The 14,454-nt window shown below is 46.9% G+C and overlaps 1 protein-coding gene across 2 annotated transcripts; it reads left to right on the top strand.

Moving 5' to 3' along the window:
• The first annotated feature begins 2,563 nt into the window (after positions 1–2,563).
• Positions 2,564–13,805, top strand: S100A10 (S100 calcium binding protein A10). 2 transcript variants are annotated; one of them, XM_069542641.1, is made up of 3 exons: positions 2,564–2,652; positions 9,658–9,810; positions 13,395–13,805. In XM_069542641.1, the coding sequence occupies exons 2-3, from the start codon at positions 9,679–9,681 to the stop codon at positions 13,554–13,556; spliced, it is 294 nt and encodes a 97-aa protein (XP_069398742.1). In that variant the 5' UTR covers positions 2,564–2,652; positions 9,658–9,678; the 3' UTR covers positions 13,557–13,805. The 2 variants fall into 2 exon arrangements, with proteins under 2 accessions (XP_069398742.1, XP_069398752.1); XM_069542651.1 differs by lacking the exon at positions 2,564–2,652 and adding an exon at positions 4,096–4,134.
• The last annotated feature ends 649 nt before the right edge of the window (positions 13,806–14,454 follow it).

Raw genomic sequence — 14,454 nt, 5'->3', positions numbered from 1 at the left:
GAGTAAATGAACAATCACGGTCTTGATGACATATAAATAGTAAAAATAAGTTATGGAGCAAAAATAGAATACATAATTTTATAATCAATGTCAAAATTTAGGAAAACCATATCAAATGCAAGAAGAATGAATTTGCTTATTTTTTTAAACAAATTTTAGCACTTCCTAGCCCTTCACTCGGAGAACGCAACGGCACCCCACTCCAGTACTCTTGCCTGGAAAATCCCATGAGCAGAGGAGCCTGGTAGGCTGCAGTCCATGGGGTCGAGAAGAGTTGGAGACGACTGAGCGACTTCACTTTCACTTTTCACTTTCATGCATTGGAGAAGGAAATGGCAACCCACTCCAGTGTTCTTGCCTGGAGAATCCCAGGGCCGGGGGAGCCTGGTGGGCTGCCATCTATGGGGTCGCACAGGGTCGGACACGACTGAAGCGACTTAGCAGCAGCAGCCCTTCACTAAATAACTACTACCCAAGACTTCCCAGGTGGTCCAATGGTTGAGAATCTGCCTGCCAATGAAGGGGACATGGGTTTGAACCCTGGTCCAGAAAGATCCCACATGTCATGGGGCTACTACTGGGCCCAACAAAGACTCAATGCAACCACATAAATATGAACAGAAAAAAAGGAAATACATAAAAATGTTTACCTTTGGTCCATGCATTTACAAGTGATTTTATTTTTCTCCTTATACATTGGTATATTTCCCAAACCTTCTACAAGAAGAATGCACCTGTTTTACAATCAAATTTAAAAGTCATGGTAAATATTATCTTTAAAACATCTATCAAATGTTCCTGCTCCAGGAATTGTTCTGTGATAATTCCATGGGGACTTGGAGGTGCCTCCTCAATGCTCACAGTGTCCGATAGCATCCTCTACCATTCACTGAGCTCAGTGGATTTTGTTTGCTAATCTATCTTCCAACAAAGCTTGAAGTTTGAGGGACAGACTGATTCTTTGATTTCCGAATCCCCATGCCCTAGTACATACACTGCTGCTAAGTCACTTCAGTCGTGTCCGACTCTGTGTGACCCCATAGATGACAGCCCACCAGGCTCCCCTGTCCCTAGGATTCTCCAGGCAAGAATAATGGAGCGGGTTGCCATTTCCTTCTCCAATGCGTGAAAGTGAAAAGTGAAAGTGAAGTCACTCAGTCGTGTCCGACTCTTAGCGACCCCATGGACTGCAGCCTTCCAGGCTCCTCCGTCCATGGGATTTTCCAGGCAAGAGTACTGGAGTGGGGTGCCATCGCCTTCTTTCAGTACATACACTAAGCATTCCTAAACATTGCAAATCAAGTGAAGGAATCAAGGAGTGCATAGTATAGGAACTCAGGTGTTCTCATTCTAAATCCAGTTGCATCTTTCCTGGAACTAAAGGGACCAAGAATTTTCTCCACTCTTGACTGTAGCCAACAGCCTAGGAAGAGCTTAGGAAGCCTATGGGAAGACTGCAGAACTGCCCCCTTGAACGTTCAGCACCAGGGTTGAGGAACTCAGTGGAGTGAGAACTGAAATCCGAGTTTTCCTGGCAAGAGCTCAGATTAGTCACATGGAGGCATTTGGAGGATTCCCCAAGACTGCTCATTCCTCAGGGATCACTCACTCCTCCCAGGACCTCCCCTGGGAACAAAGGAAAACCCAAGACTTGGGACTGGGCCCTTTTCCACCAACAGCTGCTAGTAGTTTGCATTTAACCCTGAACCACAATTAAAATAAATGTTGGGGGTGGGGGAGTGGATAGCACCAGCTAGGAAACCCTTAGGTTTTCTCTAAATTACTTCTGAAGTGCTTTGAGGACCAAACAGGCCAATTTCAGGGGAAAAAAAAAAAAAGGAAAAAAAGGAGATTCTTAAACAGGTTTTAATCATGTCAACTACAGCCGAAACTGAACGCCAGACCAACTGCCACGCACGCTAAGAGGGGTCAATTTCCAGTTCAAGGAAAGGTTCGTAATGCCCTGGAGCTAAAAAGCCAAACAGCACCACCACCCCCTTCACTGCAGCGGGTAGTGAACTCGCCTTCTCCGAGAACAACCCTTAGGCGGGGCGGCGGGTGAGGGGGAGACCCCCCGCAGGCCTTGGAACCCTCCCAATTTACCTCTTAGAGTCTAATCTGAAACCAAGTCTGAGGCCTTTGCGTCAGGTGCCCCTCCCTACAATATCATGTAGAAAATAATTCCTAGACCTGTAGTTTACAGACGAGGAGCTTACAATCTGGTTCTGGGCCAGCGCGCCCCACCCGCAGAACGACTGGATTCTTTGATTTCCACACTTACTCGCTAAAAGCAAACCCTAGAGGAAGGGCACGAAAATATTCGAGAGCATTTGAGTAGGAAGAGTTGACAATATCTTTCTCTCTGGGGGCGGGTGGAGGCCTGGAGCGAGGCTACTCCGCATAGCGAGAGAAGGGTGTGTGCGCTGCGCCCGGGGTGTGAGTGTGGCGGGGCGGGTCGGGGGGAGAGGGAGGCGGGCAGGAAGAGGAGGGAGGGGAAGAGGTGGGGTGAGCCGAGGCCCTGCCACCCGCCCAGGCTCCTCCTGCCTCCCCCCGCCCCCCACCCCCACGTACTAAGGCGCCCTGCCCGCGGCGCTGTGCTCACTGGCCGCGCGTCCCCGCCAGCCGAGCGTCCCCGCTGCGCCTCCCGCCAAGGTGAGTCCTGCCCGCCGGTCCCGGGCGGTCCCCGGCCCCACAGCCCGCGCCCGGGGAAACCCCCACATCGGCGGCTCCCGCTGGCCAGGCGGTCTTCACCGGGCGTCCCAGGTGTGGGGGTGCGACGATGGTGGTGGTCCGGCGTCGGCTGGGCATGCGGGGGTATCCTCTCCCCGAGCTCTGGGCCACACCCCAGCTGGGCGAGCACCTCCCCTGTCCCTCCCCGGCGCGACCCCCCCAGACCCCCAGAGGAGGGAGCACTTGGCCTTTACCAGTACTTCGGTGTCGGTGCCCCGGGGTCTGCTCTGCGCTACCTTTCGGTATATCTTTCTTTACACCCTTCCTGCTTTTCGACTGGTCTCCGCAGTTACCCGAATCCCTGTTTCTGGCCCCCTGTCCTGGCCGGCTTGTTTCTTTGTGGGCTCCGGCTGCAGGCTGACTTCTGTCCAGATGTTCATAGCCTCCTAGCTGGACGGCCCGTGCAGACTGGGAGAGGGCTGGCGGGTTCTCTCCCTAAAGGACACCCCTCTGTCCCTCTCCTCGAAGCTTCAAGGTTGGGCTTCCTGTTATTTGTCTGCTAGACGAAAAGTTTCTCTCTACCAGCGGAGGGAAGACGGCTCTATTTGTTTTCCTTATAAAACAGTTTTGCTGAGGGGGTAAGGGGAAGCCATCACCTTCAGCCACCACTGAAGTGGGTTTTGTACTGAAAGGGTTCCCTTCTTGCTATTTTAGTGGATCTATACAGAGATAGAGGAAGAGCAAGTTTAATGAAGGATCTAACACCCCAGATTAACCTGGCCCAGTAAAATGAACTGTTGGTACCTGGACACAATTTGAGCCTGGCAAAGGACTGGTGCTTTGCCCCCAGACCTGAATACGGCACTCTCCAGCCTCGGGCGGTCTCCACCTAACTGAAACCCGGAATCTGCCTTGTTGGGCGAGGGTGGAGGGGCCAGCAGAGCAGCTAGCCCTGTGCCAGGCACCACGGGGCCCTGGTCCAGACTCTGGAATACGTTAAGCCCACCCGCTTCCCTCCCCTGAGGTTTCTGCAGGGCGTGGTTAGCACAAAGGGCTCCCGGATTCTCCCAGTGGAAGCCTGTGACTCAGTTGTGAGACCATGTGGGTGTGGTCTGGATGGTTCCAGACTCTCTGCAGATGGTTCAGACAGAACACTCCCTGAAGGAAAAGGGGAACTGTGCCACTTTAGAGGGCATTTTCCAAGAGGAAATGAGTCACACCCGGACAGGCCGGCCATCTGAAGGAGAGGTTTCTTGACTGAACTGTGGTTGAGGACAAGTTAGATTGGTAGGGTCATGGCGTTTCAGCTGCTGGGTTATGGGTCTGGATTCCCACTGGCAGGCTGCCTCAGCTTTATTTGGGAGGTAGTGCTTCCCATTGAGAGGTTTGCAGTTACTGCAGATTCTTTTTCCCCTACAGCATGAGTTTCAAACTGCAGCCGTGGACTTATATCCTGCCCTTCAGGTGAGGCCAGGCCCACGGAAACACCCTGTCAGTGATCTTTGCCTCCAGCATATTTCATCAAATTGCAAAAGGTGATGCCAGGCATTTAGGGCAGGAATGAGTTCACAATTCATCTGAAATTTCTTCCTCAGCCCTGCCCCCACAGACTCCTGTCTGGTTTCTGTTTAATCATCTCTTCCAAGTGATGTATTCCTCCCTTGACAGCCAGAAGCTACTTTCTTCACTGTGGTCCTTGATCCACCATTTGGAGATTCTTATTTTGTTTCTTCAGATTCTCCTAATGGTCTTCTGGGCATAAAGCACTCTGATTTCTAGGCGATGCTCTTCCCCGGCTTTTCCTGTGTACAACATCAGATGGCCCCCTTGCCTCCCATGTCTGGCACCTGGCCAACCTCTCCAGCAGCTACTCTCCAGTGAGGTCAGGCCTTGGGCTGGGTGGAGCTGAAACTGAGTGCCTCTTTGCTTTCCACGGACAGCTCCAACCCTGTGACTTTTTTAGAGCACTACCCACTTGGTATGGCCTTGATCCAGTCCAGTCTTTTAAAGTTGAAGGAAACAATGGAATCCTTTCAGAGATATAAAGTATAGATTAGCACTCAGACTGCTAGGAAAGCTGATCTTTTTAGAGTCTTAAGGTTCTCATTTTTCTGAGACTCAACAATTTAGGAATCTCACATCGAAAGCAAGAAGAATGATTTTTAACAATTTTCAGCACTTCCTGGCCCTTTATTAAATAACTACCACCTAATCCAACAATGGATTTAATAGCTGTTGTCACAATGGCCGTTTGCCAGTTCTGGCTGATACCTGACAGCTCTTCATGGAGAATTGGATGTACTTTGTTAGGGTAGGAAGGCCTCAGAGTTCTTCCTATAGGATTGTATCCGGAACTCTTATTTTGCCGCTCATTTTCTTAATGGGAAAATTTTATGTTTGGTGAAAGGTGGGAGAGACAGCCTGGATTAGATCCATTGCCTCAACTCACTTTTGCTGAATTCCCTTTAGGGATCAAATTCAAGGATGCCTTCGGGGTTCAATTCCCGATCCCACTCCCCTTCCCTCACCCCCCTTTTTTTTCTTTTTAAAATCATCAAAAAGAAGGACACCTAAGACACATTTTAGATAACATGTTTGTTTTTACTAACATTCTGCCAATTGTTTTTTGGGTGGGCTGTAAGAAAACTAGGGTATGGACAAGACACAGAAGAGATCAGACTTCTTGCTCTTTAGAAATCTCCTTTTTGAAATTATGGCCTGGATCTGGGCATGGGTCCATAGCAAACATTTGATATTGCTTAGGAGCAGACACTTTTCTAAGGAGGACCCCTACTTCCCTGCTACTCCCAGAAGGATCAAAATTTATATTATTGTCAATTTCCTTCTTACTGATTCACTGAGCAGACTCTGAAGGCAGGGTGCTGGCTTCTAAGACCCTGCTCCTAGAGCCCACAGTTTAGTGGAGAAAGACACAGAAGAACAGTTAACTAGATTTCAGGACATATTTTAAAATAGTATGACCTTAGCTGGTGAACTCCCCAAAGTCAAGCACCATGGGGGTGGGGGCTGTGGAGAGGGGGCCCACACGAGCCTAGTCATGCAAAGTAGACACTCAGTGTAGGTACAGCAAAAATTGAATTCCCACCACTGTAATTAAATTTGTAGAGCCCAGAATTTTTTTTCTGAAGAGACAGTTACACAAAGAAATACATATGAGCATCCACTCTTCAGATCTGTATAGGAGAAACACAGACATCACAATAAAATGATTTCAGTAAACACGTGAGTGACCAACAATGAGGTAGTTAGAGCTTGTGGAGCTCACAGTGAGAAAGCAATCAAGAGGGATAAACCAAAACTAGAGAAAAAGTGTTGGGTGACCAGACCTGTTTAGCAGGACACACCATTTTCTGCCACACTATGGAATGTACTCTACTGTTCATTCATTGACTGCCCCTTTCCAGGCCCTTCCCAGCCGCTTTGCAGCCCTCACCTCCTGTTCTGCCCCAGTGGCCAGCGTTTCAGCCCAGGGTAATCACACCTGCACCTCAGCTCCAGCCAAGGGAACTGTTTGATTCATTCGTTCGCTCATTAGCAACACTATACCACCATGTAGTGGTTTCCAGACAGAACAGACCGACACAACTGAGAACCCTCTAAGAACTTAAATCGAGGATGGAGAGGCAGATAAATGACGAAATGGCAGTAGGTTGTCTGGGGAACAGAGAGGATGCCGCTGCCTCTCAGCCCAAGGCCATCCAGTAGAAGTGTTTCCGAGCCAGAAGCTAGAGTACCACCCCTACCTGGGGGTGGAGCTCGTCGGGTGGCTGGAGAACGGGACGCGGTGGGGCGGAGGCAGTGGTGGAAACCCAGATTCAAGTTCCTGAACTGCTGCTTTAGCAATCAATCCATCTGCCCAGCCCGGGTGAGCCACGCCCAAGATGGGAGGGCCTGGCGGGCTGGCTCAGTAGGGCTACCACCACACTCTGGAAGAACTGGAGGATCCATCCACTAGCGAAGAGAATAATGTGCATCGCATCTTCCCCTTTTCCTTCATCTTACTCTAAAATCAGCGTGCTGGCTTCACCTTCAAAACCGAATGACTTGCTCCTAGCCCTGGTCCATGCCCCCAGGAGCCCTGGTTACTGATGAGAGGGTGGTCATCTCTGATTTTCAAACCTATTTCTGCTTCCACAACCTTAGGTCTCCCGAGTATCCCCTGTTCTGCATTCTTATTGCAGAAGGTCTGCTGAACAAACGGGCTCCTCGGGTGACTCAGGTGGTAAAGAATCCACCTACCAGTGCAGGAGAGGCAAGTTCAGTCCCTGGGTGGGGAAGATCCCCTGGAGAAGGAAATGGCAACCCACTGCAGTATTCTTGCCTGGAGAATCCCTTGGACACAGAGCTTGGCAGACTACAGTCTATAGGGTCGCAAAGAGTTGGACGTGACTTATCTACTGAGTACAAGCACTAGGCAACAAACTGGGAGTCTGTGCTGGCTGCTGTGGCCACAGCCCACGTGCTAAGTAAACAGCAGAGGGGGATCCAATGGGGGCAGAAAAGCTCCCACAGTTCATAGTAAGCGCAAACCATCCCTGGCTGGGTTTGGAGTGTCCTGAGACCTGAGTATTCACTCCAGGAAGGAGGGCCTCACTCTCTTGAAGAAGGTATTCAAGGGTGGCCAGGACTTCCTCAGCTTACAGCCTGTATTTCTTAGAAGTTCCTGAAGTAGCTTGTTTCCTATCTTAGGGGTCCTTTTCATGCTGCATTCCCTTTCTTAACGTCTCTGGCTTTGCAGCGCATTTTCCTTCTGTTCTACCCTGTGAAGAAAGTGAACGAGGTGTCCCACAGCCAGATCAGCTTCTGAGATCTTTGGGCATTGACTGTGAAGTGCTCTGGCCGTAGAGCTTGGGCACAGGTATTTTTAAACCTCTGTGGTGGCTGATTCCTTTCCTGAGATATTTCCTGAGAACTGAACTGGGATGCCAGTCTTCTCCCAAAGGTGACTCACTGAGCTCAGTGCTCTTGTTATCTCTTATGTTGCTGGACTTGCAGAGCCAATCCAGGCGAGGCTGACTCCCTCCAAGCCACTGCCATGTGAAGCCAGATACTGGCTGTGTCAGGAGAGAGGAGAAAGGATGTGAGTCCTCTGGAATTCATCCCCCAGTGGACCTTGAATTTGCTGCTCTCTCCATGAGAAGTCTTCCAGATGAATCACGCCAGATTCTGGCTTATAGTATTCTCTAGAGTAGCACATTCTTTGGCATGCTGATTCCTGTACTTTTCTGGGGATTAAGGGGTAGGACTTTCAACTCAAAGTGTAATTGCTCAATCCTCGTGTTCACCAGCTCCACCCTCTCCTCGGTAAAAGATAGCATTTAGGGATCTCTGTTGAGTACGCATGTCAGCAACAGGAACCAGAATGAATGCATGTCTCCAGTTCCTACTGAGACTCTTCCGGAGAAGATGCCAGCCTCCCCTTCAACCACTGCTCTAAACCACAGGTCCCTATCCTCTGGGACTGTGGATCAGTACCTCCTGTCATATCAGCGGTGGCATTAGATTAGAAATAAAGTGCACAATAAATGTAATGCTCTTGAATCATCCTGAAACCATCCCCCATCCCCTTCCCCATCTGTGGAAAAACGGTCTTCCACAAAACCAGCCCCTGGTGCCAAAAAGTTTGGGGACTGCTGCTGCTGCTGCTAAGTCGCTTCAGTCGTGTCTGACTCTGTGAAACCCCATAGACGGCAGCCCACCAGGTTCCCCCGTCCCTGGGATTCTCCAGGCAAGAAGACTGGAGTGGGTTGCCACTGCCTTCTACTCTAAACCAATTCCTAACTTTTTTTTTTTGAGTGGTATATTAGTCTCGATTCAATTTCATCTATTTCCGATCCAGTAGTGATTTTAGTTGGTGTAAGCCAAAGCTACTCTGTTCTTGCTGAATCATGCCTTCCAGTTAAGCAAAATTCACTGGTACTCCTCTTAAGTACCAGGCATTGGGCTTTGACGAGACAAATGCCCCCAGATTATTTTACCTGAATATAATGATCTGATAAACCCTTTCCTTTCTTTTAAGCTATTCACAATGAAAAGCTCTTCCTTTCCCACTGCACCTCAGACTGTGAGAGTAGCTCTTCTGTCTAGTGCTGCCAAAAATATGTCAGGTCCCCAAAGTGATTAATATATACCGTTACTTATTCCTTCTCAAGGCTTTGGTAGCTTGTGTTTGGTATTTGGTAGCTTGTATTTGTATTTCTCAAGGCTTTGGTAGCTTGTAACTCATGTAGTAACAAAGATGCAAATGACCTTGTTACAATCAGTAGCAAGTTCAGAACTTTAGTAAAGAATACAAGGAATCCCTGGCTAGGGAGCACAGATCCCACAAGCCATGCCGTGTGGCAAAAAAAAAAAGTGCTCAGAAGATGAAATTCATTAAGCAGATTTCTAAAGCCTAGAATGAGACCAAGCAAGGTCTAGTGAAGCTTGGAGGGTTGAAGTTCTTTTATTAATGACGCTTGACTGTGGCTATTGGTATTCAGCCGTGTTCACATGGAAGAGTCCCGTTTACCAGTGCCCGCCACCACCACCACCAAGAGAAGTGGTGGAACAGCTCTTCTCTCAGTAGGTGCTTTGTCAGTTAAACGAAGGGGCACTGATCTTGCTTTTCCAAATGATCAGAGTTTTTATTCTTCATTATGCAAACTTAGCAGGCAACTAGATAAAACCCCTCATTCAGAGCACCAATACTTGTAGTGCCTGTTTCCATCAGCAGGAGGAAGGCCCCAAACCTGGGGTGAATTAGAAAATGATTGAATGGCTGAGCTCTTCCAGTCATTCTCAAAAGACTGGTAATTCATGTCACTTAATGTAGCCTTGGGGCAACTAAGCCGTGTGGGTCTACAGCTACTGAGCTTGTGTGCTCTAGAGCCTGCCTCCAGCAACTAAGACCCAGTACAACCAAATAAATAAATGAATAAAATTTTTTAGAGTTCATGTATATTGTTTCTTTCCATCCTTTAACAGGTTTCAACAGACTTCACCAAAATGCCGTCTCAAATGGAACACGCCATGGAAACCATGATGTTCACATTTCACAAATTTGCAGGTGATAAAGGTTACTTAACAAAAGAAGACCTCAGAGTACTCATGGAAAAGGAGTTCCCTGGATTTTTGGAAGTAAGTGTTGAAAGGCTCAGAAAGAATCAGTTATAATGCTTCTGGGCCCTGTTTCCTTTCCCTTCCTCTTTCTAGCCTTTCCCTGTGGAAGTCACTACTAGAAAGGTGTTTTCATTCATTTAGTTATTAAACGTTGTTGAGTGCCTCCTGTTTGTAAGATACTATGGGAGGAAACAGACAGTAAGGAAGACATATAGTCCCTGCTCTTAAGGAACTTACAGTCTGGAAATGAAATGAGACTACACACAAATCACAATACGAGGTGTTAGAAAGATTCCGTCTGGAGTCACTGTGTCCACTGAGACAGAGTTTCAGGACAGAAGGCCTTTCACCAGAGTCGTCATCCAGGCTGCCTTGTTGCCCTCAGGTCCATAAACCTGGCACTAGAGGTGCCCCGTCCTGGTTACATCCACTTATGCCCCTTCTTAAATTAAATCCCTTTGGATAAAGACTTTCAAACTTTTTTCCAGCACTACTATAAACGAATGGTGTCAAGCGTCTGCTGATTGAGAGCCAAGCATCGCTCCAGGAAAAACTGCTTTTCACGTTGATAATGCTATGAGAACACAGGCGCACAGTCTGAGTTTATGCCTGCGCTACCAGACTGAAATGCAAACCCATCCCTGCCTGCCACAACCAGAGTCACTTAAAGGGATCACTACTGTACTTGGTGTGGGACATTGCATCAGCCTGTGGCACCCCACTCCAGTACTCTTGCCTGGAAAATCCCATGGATGGAGGAGCCTGGTGGGCTGCAGTCCATGGGGTCGCTAAGAGTCGGACACGACTGAGTGACTTCACTTTCACTTTTCACTTTCATGCATTGGAGAAGGAAATAGCAACCCACTCCATTGTTCTTGCCTGGAGGATCCCAGGGATGGGGAAGCTTGGTGGGCTGCTGTCTATGGGGTCACACAGAGTCGGACACGACTGAGGCAACTTAGCAGCAGCATAAAGGGTGAAGGGAAAGTCAAAGTGTTAGTCACTCAACTGTGTCCAACCCTTTGTGACCTCATGGACTGTAGCCCACCAGGCTCCTCTGTCCATGGAATTCTCCAGGTAAGAATACTGGAATGGTTGCCATGCCTGTCTCCAGGGGACGAATGTCCCCTGCAGGGATCTTCAGGATCTTCCTGACCCAGGGATCGAACCTGTGGCTCCTGCATTGCAGGCAGATTCTTTACCATCTGAACCACTGGGGAGGAGATGGTAAAAGGCAGAGTCCTGCCTCTTATCATCTGCATGGTAAGCCCCTGACTCCTGACTAAGTAAACATAAGGTTTTATAGAGTACGTGATGATTTATAGGTTATGAGTATCAGTCAGATAAACAGATGGAAATCATTTATCTTGTATCTTAGAGCTGCAGTTACCACAGTGCTATCCTAGAATGAGTTAGAGGACACTGGTGCTCTGCTTTCTTACAGTTCTCTGATACAAACCAGACCAGGACCCGAACTGACACTGGGAAGGTCACTTCAGCTTTCTGTGCCTCAGTTCAGGCACTCTATAAAATGAGAGGCTGGACATGATTTTCTCCAAGACACTTTGACTTTCTGTGATCCTTCTAAGCAAGCATGAAATTCAAGGACAAAATGTGCTCATTGTAAACCTGCCCATCACGCAAAGAAGCTCTCAGTCTGCTTCTAAACACTCGTTAATTGTGTTGTTACATAAGTTAGAAGCCAGGATGACTATCACATGAGACAAAGACCCTTCCTAAAGGCTTTGTAGTTCGATAAAGTGTTCAACACAGTTCTGAACATGGCAGTACAATTTATTCTAAGCATGGGGTCATAATTCCAGGCACACCCACACTGGCTACATTGACAGAGCGTTTTGTTTCTAAACCTGATCCCTTATGTCATCCAAATTGCACTGCTTGTGACCACAGCCAGGAAGCTGGGGTTGAGGCCAGAATTAACTGAAACCCACCAAAAGAGGGAGGTAGCTGCATAGACAGGTTATAGTTGACTGCTTAGGGCATGTTGGAAATGCTGCCACTTACCTTAAAGGGTTTCTGAGCATAGTTTATATAAACATCCACCACACTTGAGACAGTGTGTGTCAGTTCCCTTACTCAAGTATGCAGTCAACAGGATTCATAAATGCTTTACCTGAGCCCTTAGTGGTTCTTTTTTTTTTTTTTTTTTTTTTTTGGTTATACCACACAGCATGTGGATCAAACCCACCCTCCTGCATTGGAAGCACAGAGTCTTAACACTGGACCACCAGGAAAGTCCCCCTGAACCCTTTAACACCTGTAAATGGCCATATTTACTTCTGGTTGATGGCATGGACCCTACAGGAGAAACTACACTTTCCCACTTCTAAGCATCAACACTATGAAAAGGAGTGATTAAACCAATCACCCATGAAAGCAAGGGAAAAGAAAAAACAAAAGGGATCTTACCTGTTCATTCCAGTTCCATGCATTTGTGCTAAGGCATTGAGAGTTGTGGGGAGTTTTATGACTTCATCACATGTTCTACTTTTTAAATACATCCAGTGTAAAACATCCAGCAAAGAGGATAGTATGACATAGATTGGCCAACTCATTAAGAACAGAAGCAATTTTAGAAACACTCTAGTCCAGCCTCAACTCTTAGCTGTTACATGAAGTTCCACCAAGGTATGTGACTTACTCACCTGGCTAATATGATATTAAGTCACACTAGGTTGGCCTCAGCTGTGCCAAGAAAAGAGGACTAACTGCCCTTCCTCTTTAAATCTAACCCATCCCAGGGTATCGTTAGCATTGCTTCAAAATCCACAGGACAAAGATCTGAAATTTACTCCCCAAGTCATCTCATGAGGTCTTTCATAAGGAGTTTCTTCTTAAAGGACTTGACCATGCTATAAGGAATGAAAATTTGTTAAGAGAATGTAAATTTACAAACTGTGGTAACAGACTTCCCTGATGGCTCAGATGGTTAAGAGTCTGCCTGAAGTGCAGGAGACCCGGGTTCGATACCTGGGTCAGGAAGATCCCCTGGAGAAGAGCATGGCTGCCCACCCCAGTGTTCTTGCCTGGAGTATTCCATGAACAGAGAAGCCTGGAGGGCTGCAATCCATGGCATTGGGAAGAGTCGATCACAACTAAGCAACTAACACTTAACTCCATGGTCCATACCTTCAGAATAATTTGTATGGCAGAGGACACAATATTGTAAAGCAATTATCCTCCAATTTAAAAAAAAAAAGAAAAAAAAATTGTGGTAACAGTTGGACTGTGAGTAAAGCAGGTCAGATTTTAAGTGGACTGAGAATTCAGAGTCATGGATCTCCCTTCTCTGGCACTGTGTCTCCTCTTTCTCCTCTTTCTAGAAATAGACTGTTTCTAGTCCCTGAGTTACATAAGAATGCCATGCAAACCTCTTTCCTAGCCTGCAATAAATATGAATTTACTGAAATGCTCTCTCAAAGCAGAGAAGTACATTTAGAAGACCTCCAAATATCACTGTGATCTAAAGCAAGAATTCAAGTAATGAGGAGATTATACATATAGTAGTCAGCAGAACAAATCAAAAAAGCTCGTCACTGCAACCACTGACTGATGGTTCTTGCTTCTGTTCTTTTTTTCAGAATCAAAAAGACCCTCTGGCTGTGGACAAAATAATGAAGGACCTGGACCAGTGTCGAGATGGCAAAGTGGGCTTCCAGAGCTTCTTCTCGCTAATCGCTGGGCTCACCATCGCATGCAATGACTATTTTGTAGTACACATGAAGCAGAAGGGGAAGAAGTAGGCAGCATTGAGTAATTACTCCCACCCTGATAAGAATTCTCATAAAGGGTCACTTAAGGAATCTGCCCCACAGCTTCCCCTGTATAAGGATTTCTGAGCAGATGGGACCCATAGAAAATGTGCAAATAAAATCCAACTCCATTTTGAGAAGCAGAGAAAGAAAAGTCAATTAAAGCCAGATAAGCTTTTGATTTTTATATTGCTTGCATCATCTTGCTCTCAATAAACAAACTCCTTTTTTAGTTCTGAACTGCAGACAGAATGCTTATTCCTTCTTCAGAAATGCTTTTTCCTACATGTCCTTGAGCATCTGGCATGAGGCAGAGCTCTTTCCACAGAATCTGCAAGGTGAGAAAGCATTCTCCACTCAGGCTTGCAGTCTGACTTCTCAGATTGACCTGCCTTGTAGCTGTGTCTAGCTGAAGGACAAAACCTTCAAGGATTAAAAGAGCGCACTTCAGGAATATATTCCACCTTTATAATTTCTGAGCATAGTCCTGCCCAGTTAAATCAGTGCCTTTCCAACCAGCACCCTGTATGCCTGAAATATCTTTAGTCCATTTTTCATAGCAACGTTTCAGCAAACTAGGGTAAAAATAAGTCCATAAGACAACTAATTAAAATCAGAGACAAGTGTGATAACTCAGGAACAATACCGCATTAACATTTTTTGAGTTGTCATGAGATGCCATGATTGTATTGTGATGTCAAGAATTAACGTGGCCATGATATATAATAGGTGTTTTGTTGAAATTGATATGCCAGTGCTTATGTCTTGATAAAAAGCAAAGTGTTTCTCCTAATCCTTTCTGTGTCTGTTACAAGCTTCAGCAGAGGTGCATTCCATAGGTATTATTAAACAGCTATACTTATTAATAATATAATATTCTTTATGGAAA

This window comes from Ovis canadensis, chromosome 1, assembly GCF_042477335.2.
Source record: "Ovis canadensis isolate MfBH-ARS-UI-01 breed Bighorn chromosome 1, ARS-UI_OviCan_v2, whole genome shotgun sequence".
NCBI classification, from domain to species: Eukaryota; Metazoa; Chordata; class Mammalia; order Artiodactyla; family Bovidae; genus Ovis; species Ovis canadensis.
Note: the sequence above shows the minus strand (reverse complement) of the source record. Positions and strands in the feature narration are given on the sequence as shown.

Excerpts from the sequence above, each read along its gene's own strand:
- S100A10 (XM_069542641.1), top strand. The coding sequence starts at position 9,679 with ATGCCGTCTCAAATGGAACACGCCATGGAAACCATGATGTTCACATTT. Across the intron at positions 9,811-13,394 it reads AGTTCCCTGGATTTTTGGAA|AATCAAAAAGACCCTCTGGC; the intron begins GTAAGTGTTGAA and ends TCTTTTTTTCAG.